The 19,632-nt window shown below is 44.1% G+C and overlaps 1 protein-coding gene across 2 annotated transcripts in view; it reads left to right on the forward strand.

The window, feature by feature from the left end:
- The first annotated feature begins 9,325 nt into the window (after window positions 1-9,325).
- Window positions 9,326-19,632, forward strand: part of LOC126461477 (lysosomal alpha-mannosidase-like) — a 148,453-nt gene continuing 138,146 nt past the window's right edge. Inside the window, exon 1 of one of the 2 annotated variants that reach the window (XM_050096000.1) lies at window positions 9,326-9,599. In XM_050096000.1, coding sequence (XP_049951957.1) covers window positions 9,426-9,599 — 174 coding nt within the window. In that variant the 5' untranslated portion in view covers window positions 9,326-9,425. The remainder of the gene's footprint in view (window positions 9,600-19,632) is intronic. The other variant, XM_050095999.1, reaches the window with a different exon arrangement.

Consider the following 19,632-nt stretch of genomic DNA (forward strand, 5'->3'; position numbering starts at 1 on the left):
AAGCTCTCGTGCTATTGAAGGAGAAGTGTGACGCACAAAGCAGGTGTAAAGCGAGAATAAAATTTCGTATGAGGTGTGTAGTGGACTATGCATCTATTGTTTAAAATAAAATTATCGTTAAGTCAATGGAAGCAAATGTATAAAACTGTAAATCATACTGACAGTATTCTTTTGTTGTTTTGTGAAATTACAGTGTCAATTGAAATCAAACAGTGAAAAGCCAGAAATCTCCGATCCATATAAATACAATGGTATTCACATACAAATTACTTAACGAACACAAACCACCACCACCACATTTCCGTGCACACAAATCTCAAGATATTTATGTTTTCAAAATAAAAGTAACGATGTGTTAGAGCTGAAGAAGTCAGTTGCACCAAATCACTGAAGCACTGCTTAGTCATACCATAAAAAGCTATGAATTTCTATTGTCTGTTACAGCTCCTTGGATGCTACATACAGCCTGCAGTTTATACCTCTTTGGATGAACTTTTCTCGTTTTCTTGTGTGTGTGTGTAATAATACACCGAAGAGCCAAATAAACTGGTACACCTGCATAATATCGCGTAGAGCCCCCGCGAGCAAGCAAAAGTGCCTGACCTGGCATGGACTCGACTATGTCTGTAATAATACCAGGATGTGGAGATCTCTTCTGAACAGCCCGTTGCAAGGCATTCCAGATTTGCTCAATAATGTTCATGTCTGTGGAGTTTGTTGGCCAGCAGTAGCGTTTAAACTCAGAAGAGTGTTCCTGAAGCCACTCTGCAGCAATTCAGGACGTGTGGAGTGTCGCATTGTCCTGCTGGAATTGCCCAAGTCCGTCGGAATGCACAATGGACATGAAAGGATGCAGTTGATCAGACAGGATGCTTACGTACGTGTCACCTGTCAGAATCGTATCTAGACGTATCAGGAGTCACATATCACTCCATATGAAAACGCCCCGCACCATTACAGTCTCTACCAGCTAGAACAGTCCCCTGCTGACATGCAGAGTCCGTGGATTCATGAGGTTGTCTCCATGCCCCTAGACGTCCATCCGCTCGATAAAATTTGAAACAAGACGCGTCCGACCAGGCAACATGTTTCCAGTCATCAATGGTCCAATGTCGGTGTTGACGGGCCCAGGCGAGGCGTAAAGCTTTGTGTCGTACAGTCACCAAGGGTACACGATTGGGCCTTCGGTTCCGAAAGCCCACATCGATGATGTTTCGTTGAATGGTTCTCACGCTGACACTTGTTGATTGCCCGGCACTGAAATCTGCGGCAGTTTGCGGAAGAGCTGCACTTCTGTCATGTTGAACGATTCGCTTCAGTCGTCTTTGTTCCCGTTCTTGAACAATCTTTTTCCAGCCGCAGCGATGTCGGAGATTTGATGTTTTACCGGATACCTGATATTCACCATACATTCGTGAAATTGTCGTACGGGAAAATCCCTACTTCATCGCTACCTTGGAGATGCTGTGTCCCATCGCTCTTAGCCGACTATAAGAGCACGTTCAAACTCACTTAAATCTTGATAATGTGCCATTGTAGTAGCGGTAACCGATCTAACACTTATTGACTTATACAGTCGTTGCAGACCGCAGCGCCGCATTCTGCCTGTTTATATATGTCTGTATTTGACTAAGCTTGCGTATATCAGTTTCTTTGGCGCTTTAGTGTGTAATGAAGCATTGCAGGCAGTATAGTTCTGTGCTTCAGGCACTATTACAGCCTGAATCATGTACAGACCGATCATAGCCTTTTTGTCTAACTGCAATATGGTGGACGGTGCTGCTGACATGGATCAGCAAGTACGCAAGCTCAGGAGCACCAACTAGTAGAAACTGCACTTGTAGTACCTCTTACTTCTACATCTACATACATACTCCGCAATCCACCATACTAGCATCTTCTCCCTGTTCCACTCGCAAACAGAACGAGGGAAAAATGACTGCCTATATGCCTCTGTACGAGCCCTAATCTCTCTTATCTTATCTTTGTGGTCTTTCCGCGACATATAAGTTGGCGGCAGTAAAATTGTACTACAGTCAGCCTCAAATGCTGGTTCTCTAAATTTCCTCAGTAGCGATTCGCGAAAAGAACGCCTCCTTTCCTCCGGAGACTCCCACCCGAGTTCCTGAAGCATTTCCGTAACACTCGCGTGATGATCAAACCTATCAGTAACAAATCTAGCAGCCCGCCTCTGAATTGCTTCTATGTCCTCCCTCAATGCGACCTGATAGGGATCCCAAACGCTTGAGCAGTACTCAAGAATAGGTCGTATTAGTGTTCTATAAGCGGACTCCTTTGCAGATGAACCACATCTTCCCACAATTCTACCAATGAACCGAAGACGACTATCCGCCTTCCCCACAACTGCCATTACATGCTTGTCCCACTTCATATCGCTCTGCAATGTTACGCCCAAATATTTAATCGACGTGACTGTGTCAAGCGCTACACTAATAATGGAGTATTCAAACATTGCGGGATTCTTTTTGCTATTCATATGCATTAATATACATTTATCTATATTTAGAGTTAGCCGCCATTCTCTACATCAATCACAAATCCTGTCCAAGTCATCTTGTATCCTGCTACAGTCACTCAACGAAGACACCTTCCCGTACACCACAGCAGCATCAGCAAACAGCCGCACATTGCTATCCACCCTATCCAAAAGATCATTTGTGTAGATAGAAAGCAACAGCGGACCTACCACACTTCCCTGGGGCACTCCAGATGATACCCTCACCTCTGATGAACACTCACCATCGAGGACAACGTACTGGGTTCTTCAAGCAACTCACATATTTGGGAACCAGTCCCATATGCTTGTACCTTAGTTAGGAGTCTGCAGTGGGGCACCGAGACAAACGCTTTCCGAAAGTCAAGGAATATGGCATCCGTCTGATAACCTTCATCCATGGCTCGCAGGGCGAGTTGCGTTTCGCAGGAGCCATGCTTTCTAAAGCCGTGCTGATGCATGGGCAGCAACTTCTCTGTCTCAAGGAAATTCATTATGTTCCCCGAGCGAGGTGGCGCAGTGGTTAGACACTGGACTCACATTCGGGAGGACGACGGTTCAATCCCGCGTCCGGCCATCCTGATTTAGGTTTTCCGTGATTTCCCTAAATCGCTCCAGGCAAATGCCGGGATGGTTCCTTTCAAAAGGGCACGGCCGCCTTCCTTCCCCGTCCTTCCCTAACCCGATGAGACCGATGACCTCGCTGTCTGGTCCCCTTCCCCAAACCAACCAACCAACCAACCATTATATTCGAACTGAGAATATGTTCGAGAATCCTGCAACAAACCGATGTTAAGGATATTGGTCTGTAATTTTGAGGATCGGTTCTTCTACCCTTCTTATATACAGGCGTCATCTGCGGTTTTAGTGAAGGACAGGGGAGTTGTTGCAATAAGTAGACGACCTTCATTGGTTAAAATTGCGTTTAATACGAGAGAAATATAATGCAAAAATAGGTTCAATTGAAAGACAAAGCGAAATCAGGGAAGAAGACCATAACCTTAAAATGAAAGTAATGAATTTCAGTTACGAAATGGAGAAAAAATCCATTCCGGTTCTTCAGACAACGTGCTTCAGAGCTGGTTGGCTGTTTTTACTGTTGCCGAACGTCGGTCACATTCAGGATTGTGGAATATCAGTATGTTTTGTACAAAGAAAACATATTTTATTTGCATGAGATTTTTTCCACTGGTTGATACGTCATTTTAATATGTCATGTCACGTTTTCGCATTGTGTTTATTATTTCAGCATCGGCAAATTTAGTTTTTCTAATTAACACAATCTAATACATATTTGTATTGCAAAATTATAAAAGTAGACATGCAGTTTTTCTTAGAAAACATCTTCTGTGTATAATTTTGTGTACTGCAGTAAGACATAAAATGAAAATATTAATCCCTCAATTGCAAAAAAAAAAAAAAAAAAGAAGAGAAAAAAGCAAGAGAGGAACATTTCAAGTGACGACCTAGTCCCTTATTTATCCACTTAAGAAAGTAAAAGTCTTTACACTATCGTTATTTTACTAGGTAATTAGGTACAATTTTAATTAAAATAAAGAAATATAATAGGCCTTCTGACAGCTTGGAATGCAGCATCAGCTTCCGGGTGAAATACAAATTGGTCGATGTCATTCACCTCAACAGCTTCTGGGTGAAACACATCTACATCTACATGGTCATATGTAAAATCGGTAAGCGGATCTAAATCCCCTATTCAGTCACTCGTTGACCACGATGGCACCGAAACAGAGGACGACCGAAGAAAGGCAGAAATACTGAATTCAGTGTTCCGAAACTGTTTCACTGCGGAAAATCGTAACACGGTCCGTGACTTCAGCCGTCGCACGGACGCCAAAATGGAAAATATTGAAATAAACGATATCGGAATTGAAAAACAACTGCTATCACTTAGTAGCGGAAAAGCATCCGGACCAGACGTGATACCCTTAAGATTCTACAGTGATTATGCTAAAGAACTTGCCCCCTTTCTATCAGCAATTTATCGTAGATCGCTGGAAGAACGTAAAGTACCTAGCGACTGGAAGAAAGCGCAGGTCGTTCCCATTTTCAAGAAGGGTCATAAATCAGATGCGAATAATTATAGGCCTATTTCGCTTACGTCAATCTGTTGTAGAATAATGGAACATGTTTTGTGTTCTCGTATTATGACGTTCTTAGATAATACAAATCTCCTTCATCATAACCAACATGGATTCCGCAAACAGAGATCATGTGAAACTCAGCTCGCCCTATTTGCCCAAGAAATTCACAGTGCCGTAGACACTGGCGAGCAGATTGATGCCGTATTCCTGGACTTCAGGAAGGCATTTGATACGGTTCCGCACTTACGTTTAGTGAAAAAAATACGAGCTTACGGAATATCGGACCAGGTTTGTGATTGGATTCAGGATTTCCTAGAAGAAAGAACACAACATGTCATTCTTAACGGTTCAAAATCTGCAGATGTAGAGGTAATTTCGGGAGTACCGCAGGGAAGCGTGATAGGACCTTTATTGTTTACAATATACATAAATGACTTAGTTGACAACATCGGTAGCTCCGTGAGGCTATTTGCAGATGACACGGTTGTCTACAAGAAAGTAGCAACATCAGAAGACTCGTACGTACTCCAGGAGGACCTGCAGAGGATTAATGCATGGTGCGACAGCTGGCAGCTTTCCCTAAACGTAGATAAATGTAATATAATGCGCATACATAGGGGCAGAAATCCATTCCAGTACGATTATGCCATAGGTGGTAAATCATTGGAAGCGTTAACGACCGTAAAATACTTAGGAGTTACTATCCGGAGCGATCTGAAGTGGAATGATCACATAAAACAAATAGTGGGAAAAGCAGGCGCCAGGTTGAGATTCGTCGGAAGAATTCTAAGAAAATGTGACTCATCGACGAAAGAAGTAGCTTACAAAACGCTTGTTCGTCCGATTCTTGAGTATTGCTCATCAGTGTGGGACCCTTACCAGGTTGGATTAATAGAAGAGATAGACATGATCCAGCGAAGAGCGGCGCGATTCGTCATGGGGACATTTGGTCAGCGCGGGAGCGTTACGGAGATGCTGGACAAGTTCCAGTGGCGGACACTTCAAGAAAGGCGTTACGCAATACGGAGAGGTTTATTGTCGAAATTACGAGAGAGCACATTCCGGGAAGAGATGGGCAACATATTGCTACCGCCCACATATATCTCGCGTAATGATCACAACGAGAAGATCCGAGAAATTAGAGCAAATACGGAGACTTACAAGCAGTCGTTCTTCCCACGCACAATTCGTGAATGGAACAGGGAAGGGGGGATCAGATAGTGGTACAATAAGTGCCCTCCGCCACACACCGTGAGGTGGCTCGCGGAGTGTAGATGTAGATGTAGATGTAGATCTATATTTATACTGCGCAAGCCACCCAACGGTGTGTGGCGGAGGGCACTTTACGTGCCACTGTCATTACCTCCCTTTCCTGTTCTAGTAGCGTATGGTTCGCGGGAAGAACGACTGCCAGAAAGCCTCCGTGCGCGCTCGAATCTCGCTAATTTTACATTCGTGATCTCCTCGGGAGGTATAAGTAGGGGGAAGAAATATATTCGATACCTCATCCAGAAGCGCACTCTCTCGAAACCTGGACAGCAAGCTACACCGCGATGCAGAGCGCCTCTCTTGCGCAGAGTCTGCCACTTGAGTTTGCTAAACATCTCCGTAACGCTATCACGGTCACCAAATAACCCTGTGACGAAACGCGCCGCTCTCCTTTGGATCTTCTCTGTCTCCTCTGTCAACCCGACCTGGTACACATCCCACACTGATGAGCAATACTCAAGTATAGGTTGAACGAGTGTTTTGTAAGCCACCTCCTTTGTTGATGGACTACATTTTCTAAGGACTCTCCCAATGAATCTCAACCTGGCACCCGCCTTACCAACAATTAATTTTATATGATCATTCCACTTCAAATCGTTCCGTACGCATACTCCCAGATATTTTACAGAAGTAACTGCTACCAGTGTTTGTTCCGCTATCATATAATCATACAATAAAGGATCCTTCTTTCTATGTATTCGCAATACATTACATTTGTCGATGGTAACGGTCAGTAGCCGCTCCCTGCACCAGGTGCCTATCCCCTGCAGATCTTCCTGCATTTCGCTGCAATTTTCTAATGCTACAGCTTCTCTGTATACTACAACATCATCCGCGAAAAGCAGCACGGAACTTCGGACACTATCTACTAGGTCATTTATATATATTGTGAAAAGCAATGGTCCCATAACACTCCCCTGTGGCACGCCAGAGGTTACTTTAACGGCTGTAGACGTCTCTCCATGGAGAACAACATGCTGTGTTCTGTTTGCTAAAAACTCTTCAATCCAGCCCTACTGCTGGTCTGATATTCCGTAGGCTTTTACTTTGTTTATCAGGCGACAGTGCGGAACTGTATCGAATGCCTTCAGGAAGTCAATGAAAATGGCATCTACCTGGGAGCCTGTACCTAATATTTTCTGGGTCTCATGAACAAATAAAGCGAGTTGGGTCTCACACAATCGCTGTTTCCGGAATCCATGTTGATACGTACAGAGTAGATTCTGGGTTTCCAGAAATGACATGATGCGCGAGCAAAAAACATGTTCCAACTTATATTCCAAGGCTGTGCAGAATTACAACCACAATATAATTCCCACACTTGTTTCTTATATCGCATGGTTTCAGTTATAATTTGGAAGTGTTTCTTCCAAACACGAGACAGCAATATGGGCGCTATCGTAGCGCTATCGTAGCGCCTTTTGGCTCTTGTGTGAGATCGAAACACAGGAGTCATAAGATGTCTGAAGAGAACACATCCACGACGTCCAACAAGCAACCCATCATACTGTCATTTTAAATTCTGCAGTAACTCTGCTGTTGTACCTAAGGCGCGCATCATGTTTGGAGCCCGACGAACGGATTACCAAAGTCTTCACATAGGCATCGCAAATGATTTTTGTATGGACAGAAAATAAATTCTTGTGATTTTTGTATGGCTCTGCTTGTGCATGACTTTTCGGGAATCCACCAGTTGGCTAGTATTCCCCTTTGTTCCTTGATGTATTTCCTTGGTTCTGTGGCATGGACACATACAGTGGCTTTAAGGTAAGTAAACTGTTGAAAGCATTTCCAGCAGTCGTACGGTGGATGTTAACGAGATCCCCTGTTGCGATCTGATAAGTAGTTTTGCCTTATTTCTTCTTAAGTTAATAACGTATAATCGTACTCATTGATGGTGCCCTCTTCCAGTTATAAAGTAAATAAATTTAGTTTGGGGAGTAAATGAAAAATTTGCTCGTGTAGTAATTTATTCCTTTAATTCAGTACTCTCGACTAGACGTTGCCGATTTCCTTCTCTCATTAGTAACTTACTACTTTAGTTTCACTTACTCTTGGTTGATGTTCGCCACCCCTAGTTCTCCATTCAAGTAATACGGACACTAATGGTTTCATTGAACTACCGCCCAATAGCCTTCACCTCTAGTAGTTGAAAAATTCACGAGCACATTCTGAGTTCAAACGTAATGATCTACTCTGAAATCCAGAATGCATGGATAAAAGTAACCAGTTGGATTCGGAATTTCGCTTGCCGGCAAAGTATAAGTAATTCTTACATCGTTCATCTGTGACTGTGGCGGGAAAACCCAAGGTACCTTGCAAATACACGCCTTCACTTATAGTGGCTCGCAAAGGACGCTTACATTCGGACGTAGACGACGACGGTTTCAGCACGAACGTACTTATCGAACGTGTCCTGGGACAACATCAAATGAACGCCTAATCAGTGCCGACTGCAAGTTTTTTGGCGCACTAGGCGAGCTGTGTGTGTTCCCCTCCCCACCCCCTCACAACCCACTCTCTCTCACGCCACAATTTATTACAGCTTAGCTGTATTGTAATATTACGTGCTTGAAATGAACAATACAGTGATTATAATCCTTAATAAAAAAGTATAAAAATCTACAAGATAAGAACATCAGGACCACTGCAAATTGTTCCCACAGAGTTTTTATTTATTTGTTTATTTATTTTTTTTTTTCATACACCAATGACAGTTTTGGCTGAGAAAACCACAGTCTTAAATTCTGACGAAGTAAATTTGAAGATGAAATGTGAAACCGGAACAGGAAATCGTCTGTTACCAGAGGTGCAGTAAAAGACACTGGAAGATTTTTTTAATGAAGCAAACGAGTTCTATCGACAGGTTATAGATACTTAACCGATTTTCAGATGTTCATTGCTAGAAATAAGGACAATAAATGATAATTTTAACAGTAGTACAACACTTTTAATATTCACCTGGTGTTTTCTAACGTTCTGTTGAATATATTAACGAATTTGGTAGCACGTGAATGGTGCTTGCATGGCTACAAGAGTAACGCCTTGTATTATGTTGTTCTGGAGCCAAAACCAAACGGTCCAAACAGAGAGAATATATAATTTGAACTGTTTTCTCGATTCACATCGACGATTTGGTGGCCTGTAAATTTCCGCGTATCGTCTATGCAGTAGAGCCGATTCTGCTTCTTTAATAACGGTCTTGGTATATGCTCTGAGAGTTTAGACTCTCATTTTTTCGTTGCCGGCTCTCATGAAACATTTGATAGATTACGTATTCCGTCGTATTTGGCGCGAAAATCGTGACAGATATTTAAGTCTGATATTAGTGGCGAGAAGCGGCCAGCGAGAGTCGATTGGCGTAAGCAGTGTTGCCAACGGCAGACGGTTACCTAACCTGGTCAACGGACAGAAAACAGCTGACGCTAGCGACAGTTCAGCGTTGGGGGTACATAAGATACGGAGCTGTGGAGTTAAAAATAGCGAAGTCTGCTAGTTTCCGCGGCAGTAGTGCGTCGGCATTGCTGTAAGACGTATGAATGTTGGACATGACTGCTGCAAACATTATGTTGTTTGTTATAGGTGTGATCTTGTTTGTTACTAATGGAATATCATGTGTACCACGAATGCCTCCAAAACCCCTATATAATTCGAAGGGTTCTGCTTCGTTAAGGTATTTGGACACCGTGGATGAAAACGTTTGTGGATACAAGGTAAGGCATTACATCAATATCACGTTTAACATTCACTAATTGGAAGACTGCTTATGACTTTGTACTAGTATTGTAATGCATGCTTGTTGCCTTTTCTTAACACTGTGTATGGAGGTTGTACTTCTACTAAAAAGGTTCGCGTTACCACGCTTTACGCACATAGCAGCCGACAGTATTCATCATTATTATCATCCAATATTGTTCTACGGAGGTACCAGTCGAGTACTTCAAATCAATTATAATATCTTTCTAACGTGTTTAATGTACCGGTACACTGTGGTGGCTAGACTTATGTCAGATAAACTACTGCAACAATATTTGTTACTGCAGTCTGTGACACATTAAAGGAAGATGCGGTTTGTAAAAATTGTTTGTTTTGAATACTGATAGTTGCGTTGCTGGGGCTGACGGGAAGTAGCGTGTGCTAGGAGTGGTCACATAATTGCTAGTGGAAATTGTTTAAAGATTGCCACACGTGCGATGAATGATTGAAGGATCGAACTTCAAGATAGTGATAATTTTTTTAAAATTATGGTCTGTATAATTACTTCAGGAACTTTGCTTAAGAAACCACTCCGTTGCTTTAAAGGTCCTTCAGACACAAAAAAATCCAGGAAGAAACAATTATTTTGCTTTGCGCTTAACAGATTGTTTATTGAATCTTAAACAATCTAGGAGTTTTTTTTTGTTTTAAGACAAAGAGTCATTATTTTACCTCGCAAATGTACACTGTAACAAATTGCTTATATAGTTTCTTTCTTAAGTTGTGTTTACTGCTGTGATTTGTGTGTTGCAAATTCTGATTCTGCCTAATTTTTTTCATGATTTATTAAGACACAGTTATTGCAGTGTAAACGATGTAATTTACTTTTTAAACACTGCTACATCGCTGTAATAAACTGATAGATTTAAATTTTATTGTCGATCTTACGTGAATATAGCCACGAAGCTTAATGTTTTGAGTGTATGCTCGAGTTGATGAGATGGGGTTTCTACAAATAGGTACTGCCTCGACCGCAATTTGCCGTAGGCGTACATTAATTAGTTATGCGCAAATACTGGACACTAAGACACGACATACGTAGTTTATTTTTCTGTTTGAGACCATCAGATTAACTCTGAGTTTGCGAATACCGGATGAATCGTCAGCAAAACATGTTGAACTTTCTAAATAAAGTTTAGTGTTGTCAAGACAGGATTAAGAATTTTAATGATTTTGAGACAGCGAATGCATGAAGGGCCTTGAATTACAAATGAAGTTATTGCTTAGCGTGAAGTGACGGAACGTAAGCTCGGATTGGGAACGATCAGAAAGGAAATCGATCGTGCCCGTTTCACAGGAACTGAAACCTCAGAAACTTGAATTACGAAAGACATGAAGTTGCTGTAGAAACCCAACCAATTCTGCGATGGCTCTGAGCACTATGGGACTTAACTTCTGAGGTCATCAGTCCCCTAGAACTTAGAACTAATTAAACCTAACTAACCAAGGGCATCACACACATCCATGCCCGAGGCAGGATTCGAACCTGCGACCGTAGCGGTCGCGCGGTTCCAGACTGTAGCGCCTAGAACCTCTCGGTCACAATGGCCGGCTAATTCTGCGATGATGAGGCCCTTTAGTGCATCGGTTTTGACTGTTCAATCGGTTCATTGCAGAATCGTATAGTGTAGGCTGGGGTAGGTGATAAAAGCTTGGTTTGAGATCAGCTGTTTGACTACAAGCTTTGTTCCAAACGTACGCCGTGTGCTCCCACGAAAACAACTCCAAAGCCTCTCCGCCGCGGAGAGTGGTTAACATTTATTTTATTTACCAGGTTTGTTCAGTAATCAAAGCCAATTCACACCAAGCGAAACGTCCAAGAATAGTCTGCAAAAAAAATGAGCTTTTAATAGGATAACGTGCAGTTTCTCCTTTCGATTATTGTAAATCGCCAACTGACACAATTGACTTTAATCTGTTTCTCCGTCTTGGGAACAGAAATTATTTTCTAATTGAGGTTCATTGTAAATGTGAACTCTTATTTGGCGGAATTCAGCGACTTTTTTTTCGAAATGGTTCGAAGAAAACGCGCCGAAGTGTGCGATAATGGTAGGTTGCCAAGTCGAAAATTAAAGTTATAGATTTGAAAAAAAATTTTTTTTCTAGTTTGTTACAATTTTAGCCATCGGTATTCACGTACAAGGAACTGTTAAATGACAACGAGACAGATGGAAGGAAGTAAGCAAGCTGTTTCAGAAGTTATCACCATAACCGCTAATACTCTTACATTTATCCCACCGTGAGACAAGACGCCAATGCCTTCATGGAAAAGAATTTGCGGTTGCCTACAGAACTATGGTTGTATCCAGACGTGCAGCTCTTCGTGCGAAGCAAATCGACGATCGCGAACGTCTTCTCCAGAACTCCGAAAACGAAGAAACCGTACGGGGAGGGATCGGGACTTCCGATCAAATTTCTGCAGCATAGCAGACAACATGCGAGAACGTCCAAGTGTACGTTGCAGAAGCTTCGCTGGGATGCTCTTTAACATCTCTCTCCACGCGATTTCCATATTTTTGGAGATCTTAAGAAAGATATTGGTGGCTGTCAATTAGCTTCGGACGAAGAGATGTACGCCTGGGTTCAATCGTGGTTCCGTAGGCAACCGCAAACATTTTTCTATGGGGGTTTTGACCGTCTTGTCTCCCTATGGGACAATTCTATTAACAGTTATGACGATTACTTTTGAAATAATAAACAGTTTAGACCTGCTTACTTTTCTGTTTGGCTTGTTTTAATTTGAGTGCCCTTTATACTTCGACATTTTCTCGGAAGTTCGTAGGCATGCAATTGATCAAATGTAGATTTTGAGGAGATTTTAATTAGGACACTATTGTTCTTATTCCTCCCTTAACATTTGGTTACTGTTCAACTATCTTCTGGTTACTAGAACGATATACATTTACTTGAGAGAGACGGTTGCGACCAAGCTTTGAAAAGTAGCCTGACAGTTACATGAAGCGATTTATGGAAGCCATCCAATTGCATATACGTGGTCAGGGCTACAGGATTACGACTGAGATAGTCCAGGGAAAAGTCCATAGTGCAACATCGTAATATCTGAGAAGGGTACACACTTCATATAGTTTCGTCTTCCTCGTCGAAGTCTGGCTATTCGCGTACTTTTTCTTGAAAGATTTTGGGGTGCTACTCATCCTCTACTTGACACAAAGAAATGAGACTTAACATAGTACCAAAGAACTATTTCCCTTGCGCTTTCGTGTTTCGAGCTTTAACTTTGTCCTTACGCTGTGACAAGTTTCACCAAAACCAGTGAACTGAGTTTCAGTAGTCAAACAGTTTTTACTACAGACGTTTATCAATTTTGATACGAGAGCACCTACAAAACTGTGTACGCGCCAGATATGTTCAGAAGACGTTTGAATCCATTCGTGCCTGGAAACGTTTTTACTCATAGTGTTTCTGAATGACAGCTTCTGCAAAGCCGTTTTCACCTTCCAGCGGAGCTTAAGAACCGATCAGTAGTAAGGGGCCTATGAGCGCATCAATTTTGATGAAATTTGATTAAACTAGTAAAAGAACACAGTTGAAGATCAATAAGCACTCATACCTAAAGGCAAACAGTCCTTTTTTTTTTTGAAACTTCCTGGAAGATTAAAACTGTGTGCCCGACCGAGACTCGGTAGAGCACTCGCCGGCGTAAGGCAAAGATCCCGAGATCGAGTCTCGGTCGGGCACACAGTTTTAATGTGCGAGGAAGTTTCATATCAGCGCACACTCTGCTGCAGAGTGAAAATCTCATTCAGTCCTTTTTTTCTACATCACATATGCGGATCACAGAAGAACAAGTAACGATCTGCCCTGAGAGTGAATTCTGCCACCCCTCTTGGCGACAGATCTACATGGAACAACATGCTTCCTTGCCAAACTGCTACAATACGGAGATGACTTGTTTGTATATGAGGCAAGTGCCACAGTGCAGAGGAATTGCAAAAGATATAGAACACGCACTAGAATGCGGAGAAATGCCTTATCCACAGGCCAGAGGACTATCGATTCGGCACCCACTAAGGCCCAGGAACTGCTTCGTCTTTCGCTCTGACACAAACAGCCTGAACCCGAAATCTGCCATTGGCTAGGAATAGTCGTGAAGAGTGTAGCCTGCTGAGAGGAAATGATAGCCAGCTTCCCGAAGTCCTCCGACCCATTCAGATTCTGTACTAGGGAGCCAAGACAAGTGCGCGCACTGTAATTAATCTTGGCACAACACTCTTAGAGACACTTTACAAATTGTTGTTGCCCGCATCTCGTGGTCGTACGGTAGCGTTCTCGCTTCCCACGCCCGGGTTCCCGGGTTCGATTCCCGGCGGGGTCAGGAATTTTCTCTGCCTCGTGATGGCTGGGTGTTGTGTGATGTCCTTAGGTTAGTTAGGTTTAAGTAGTTCTAAGTTCTAGGGGACTGATGACCATAGATGTTAAGTCCCATAGTGCTCAGAGCCATTTGAACCATTTGTTACACCCTTGTTTTCCTGATCCTTGATCCGACTTACCCTGTCAGCTGAATGGGGACCACAGTTTGATGTGATCTCCGAACGGTGCAACTTGGCATTTTTCACATTAACAAGCCATAGCCAAGGGGGGACATAGGCGATAAGTGACAAAAAAGACCCCTTATGTCCAACCGGAGATAGAACCACGGACCTTTGAATATGTAGTCTCGCACTTACCCATAACAGTATTTGTTACAGTTGTCTACCGAAAACAACAGTTTAAAGTTACATAATTTTAGCACTTCGAATGATGCTGCTCTGAAGTAATGTTTGACTTTAAAATTGGTGCATGCTAAAACACATATTGTCATAGATCTCGCATATTTATACGGTCCAGTCGCATTTAATACGACCACCGCGTACGTTGGACGTCAACGTGCATTATCAAAATGGATTCAAATGGCTCTACGCACTATGAGACTTAACATCTGAGGTCATCATTCCCTTGACTTAGAACTACTTAAACCTAACTAACCTCAGAGCATCACACGCATCCATGCCGTGGCAGGATTCGAACCTGCGACCGTAGCAGAAGTGCGCTTCCGCACTAAAGCGCCTAGAACCGCTCGGCCACAACGGCCGGCACGTGCATTATCCACCCGCAGACGGCAGATGGCAGTACTAGCAGCGGAGAGTATAGGAATCGTGGCAGCGAGACGCGGAAAACACAGTGAAGTCGTCGTCGTAATGCGGAAAAGGAACTACACTACTGTCCATTAAAACTGCTACACGAAGAAGAAATGCAGATGATAAACGGATATTCATTCGACAAACACATTATACTAGAACTGACATGTGATTACATTTTCACGCAATTTGGTTGTATAGATCCTGAGAAATCAGTACCCAGAACAACCACCTCTGGCCGTAATAACGGCCTTGGTACGCCTGGGCATTGAGTCAAAGAGAGCTTGGATGGCGTGTACAGGTACAGCTGCCCATGCAGGTTCAACACGATGCCACAGTTCATCAAGAGCAGTGACTGGCGGATTGTGACGAGCCAGTTGCTCGGCCACCATAGACCAGACGTTTTCAGTTGGTGAGAGATCTGGAGAATGTGCTGGCCAGGGCAGCAGTCGAACATTTTCTGTATCTGCAACATACGGTCGTGCATTATCCTGCTGAAATGTAGAGTTTCGCAGGGATCGAATGAAGGGTAGAGCCACGGGTCGTAACACATCTGAAATGTAACGTCCACGGTTCAAAGTGCCGTCAATGCGAACAAGATGTGCCCGAGACGTGTAACCAATGGCACCCCATACCATCACGCTGGGTGATACGCCAGTATGGCGATGACGAATACTCGCTTCCAATGTACGTTCACCGCGATGTCGCCAAAAACGGATGCGACCACCATGACTCTGTAAACAGAACCTGGATTCACCCGAAAAAATGAGGTTTTGCCATTCGTGCACCCAAGTTCGTCGTTGAGTACACCATCACGGCGCCCCTGTTTGTGATGCAGCGTCAAGGGTAACCGCAGCCGTGGTCTCCGAGCTGATAGTCCATGCTGCTGCAAACGTCGTCGAACTGGTCGTGCAGATGGTTGTTGTCTTGCAAACGTCCCCATCTGTTGACTCATGGATCGAGACGTGGCTGTACGATCCGTTACAGCCATGCGGATAAGATGCCTGTCCCAACGGCCTCGTATCCCTAGCAGTCGAGCTAGTGATACGAGGCCGTTGAGATCTAGCACTGCGTTCCCTATTACCATCCTGAACCCACTGATTCCATATTCTGCTAGCAGTCATTGGATCTCGATCAACGCCAGCAGCAGTGTCGCGATATGATAAACCGCAATCGCGGTAGCCTACAATCCGACCTTTATCAAAATCGGAAACGTGATGGTACGCATTTCTCCTCCTTACACGAGGCATCACAACAACGTTTCACCAGGCAACGCCGGTCAACTGCTGTTTGTGTATGAGAAATCGGTTGGAAAGTTTCCTCATGTCAGCACGTTGTAGATGTCGCCACCGGCGCCAACCTTGTGTGAACGCTCTGAAATGCTAATCATTTGCATATCATAGCATCTTCTTCCTGTCTGTTAAATTTCGCGTCTGTTGCACGTCATCTTCGTGGTGTAGCAATTTTAATGGCCAGTAGTGTATTTGCGAAATGGCTCAGTTTGTGAACAGTTCGCCTCCCGCTGTGATTGAAGTGTTCCATGCATGGCAAAATGACGCCATCCAAAATCAGCACAGAGGCAACTGCGGTGCACCACGGGCTATAGCTGACAGGGGTGATTGGTGAATGTGGAGATGTGTACGGACAAATAGACGTGCAACTGTTGAGCAACCGATCGCCCAGGTGACCCAAGGGTATACTAAACAGTGTTTCCTCAATGAGGGGCCTCCACAGCAGGCGACTGGTTCGTGTATCCATGCCGACTGCTGTGCATCGGTGACGAATGCTGGAATTTGTACGCTGGTTCCGCTACTGGACGTCCAATGAGCGGTGGTAGGTGGCACTTTCTGACGAATCACGTTTTATGTACCATCGGCGTCATACTGAAACAATCGTCGGAAGGGTCCAGGCTGGTGGAGAGAGCGTTATGGCCTGGGGAATGTTTTCGAGGCATTCCTTGAGAGATCTCGTCATACTGGAAGGCACGATGGGTCAATGCAGGTAAGCGTCTATCGATGGGGCCATGTCCACTCCTACACGTTTGTGTTTCCTCTTCACGACGGCACGTACCAGGACACTGCAACGTGTCGCACAGCTTGCGGCGTACGTGCGTGGTTCGAAACGCACTAGGATGGAGTTATCGCACTCCCGGGCCATCAAAACCCCCTGTTTTTAACCTAATTGAGGATCTGTGCAACCACTTCGATCGGTGTTTTCTTGCCATGGATCCTCAACCGAGAATCGTAGCGCAGATGGAGTCGTCATGGCTCCACATCCCTGTCAGTACCTTCCAGAATCTCATTGACCATTGGCTCTCTTTCTGCGCGTCTCGTATCGGTCCATGCTTCAAAAGGCGGTTATTCAAGCATCTGACAGGTGATCACATTAATGATGGTTTATTTTACCATCATCAGCCTTTTGACTGGTCTGATGCGGCACCCCACGAATTAACCCCCCCCCCCCCCCGCCCCCTCCTCCTCCTGCCAACTTTATCGCCATCTCACCGTTGCATTTACACTCGGTGTCCTCCTGTTTGTTGGATTTATTCCAATCTCTGTATATCCGTACAGTTTTTAAAATTAGAAGGAAAGTCAGCATGGGCCGTAATTTTGATGCTTTATTAACAGCAAAATCGATTTTCGATCACATAATCATCATCTACAGTGCTGGAAGTTAAACATTTCACAAAGCGCTCAGTGAATAAGGAACAAAATACCACAAATACACCTGAGTATAAACCAACTGTTGTTAAGAACATACGCCGGCCGGAGTGGCCGTGCGGTTCTAGGCGCTGCAGTCTGTAGCCGAGCGACCGCTACGGTCGCAGGTTCGAATCCTGCCTCGGGCATGGATGTGTGTGATGTCCTTAGGTTAGTTAGGTTTAATTAGTTTTAAGTTGTAGGCGACTGATGACCTCAGAAGTTAAGTCGCATAGTGCTCAGAGCCATTTTTGTTAAGAACGTACCTTTAGCGTAAAAATTAAAGCTCGTAGGTACTGGAGTCTAGTTACTAGCAATAACAGAAGCTATGAAACGATCTCTTCATGTCTCCCTGTAATGCCAAGTTATTCCTTTTTGTCTTGACCGAGCGAGGTGGCGCAGTGGCTAGCACACTGGACTCGCATTCGAGAGGACGACGGTTCTATCCCGCGTCCGGCCATCCTGGTTTAGGTTTTCCGTGATTTCCCTAAATCGCTTCAGGCAAATGCCGGGATGGTTCCTTTGAAGGGGCACGGCCGACTTCCCACCCCGCCCTTCCCTAATCCGATGAGACCGATGACCTCGCAGTTTGGTCTCTTCCCCCAAAACATCTACATCTATACTCCGCGAGCCACCTTACGGTGTGTGGCGGAGGGTACTTATTGTACCACTATCTGATCCCCCCCTTCCCTGTTCCATTCACGAATTGTGCGTGGGAAGAACGACTGCTTGTAAGTCTCCGTATTTGCTCTAATTTCTCGGATCTTTTCGTTGTGATCATTACGCGAGATATATGTGGGCGGTAGTAATATGTTGCCCATCTCTTCCCGGAATGTGCTCTCTCGTAATTTCGATAATAAACCTCTCCGTATTGCGTAACGCCTTTCTTGAAGTGTCCGCCACTGGAGCTTGTTCAGCATCTCCGTAACGCTCTCGCGCTGACTAAATGTCCCCATGACGAATCGCGCTGCTTTTCGCTGGATCATGTCTATCTCTTCTATTAATCCAACCTGGTAAGGGTCCCACACTGATGAGCAATACTCAAGAATCGGACGAACAAGCGTTTTGTAAGCTACTTCTTTCGTCGATGAGTCACACTTTCTTAGAATTCTTCCTATGAATCTCAACCTGGCGCCTGCTTTTCCCACTATTTGTTTTATGTGATCATTCCACTTCAGATCGCTCCGGATAGTAACTCCTAAGTATTTTACGGTCGTTACCGCTTCCAATGATTTACCACCTATGGCATAATCGTACTGGAATGGATTTCTGCCCCTATGTATGCGCATTATATTACATTTATCTACGTTTAGGGAAAGCTGCCAGCTGTCGCACCATGCATTAATCCTCTGCAGGTCCTCCTGGAGTACGTACGAGTCTTCTGATGTTGCTACTTTCTTGTAGACAACCGTGTCATCTGCAAATAGCCTCACGGAGCTACCGATGTTGTCAACTAAGTCATTTATGTATATTGTAAACAATAAAGGTCCTATCACGCTTCCCTGCGGTACTCCCGAAATTACCTCTACAGCTGCAGATTTTGAACCGTTAAGAATGACATGTTGTGTTCTTTCTTCTAGGAAATCCTGAATCCAATCACAAACCTGGTCCGATATTCCGTAAGCTCGTATTTTTTTCACTAAACGTAAGTGCGGAACCGTATCAAATGCCTTCCTGAAGTCCAGGAATACGGCATCAATCTGCTCGCCAGTGTCTACGCTTTAGGTCTTCAGATGGTTCAAATGGCTCTGAGCACTATGGGACATAACATCTGAGGTCATCAGTCCCCTAGAACTTAAAACTACTTAAACCTAACTAACCTAAGGACATCACACACAACCATGCCCGAGGCAGGATTCGAACCTGCGACCGTAGCAGTCTCGCGGTTCCGGACTACAGCGCCTAGAACCGCATGGCCACCGCGGCCAGCTTTAGGCCTTAACATATGTTCTATCATGTCTCTACTTGTAGCCAGCGGTTCCCACATATTTCTTTCTCCGTCGATCCTGTGGAGGTCCACCTCATATCTTATTTGTACTGAATCCAAAGTAAAAAGAAAAAAAAAAAATCTTCTCTTGCTGCGGTCCGCCACTGTTAAGAAACTATCCTGGACTCTGCGCACAATTCAATGTCCTGTTGCGTTTAAGAAAAGG

This window comes from Schistocerca serialis, chromosome 1, assembly GCF_023864345.2.
Source record: "Schistocerca serialis cubense isolate TAMUIC-IGC-003099 chromosome 1, iqSchSeri2.2, whole genome shotgun sequence".
In the NCBI taxonomy this organism is placed as follows: Eukaryota; Metazoa; Arthropoda; class Insecta; order Orthoptera; family Acrididae; genus Schistocerca; species Schistocerca serialis.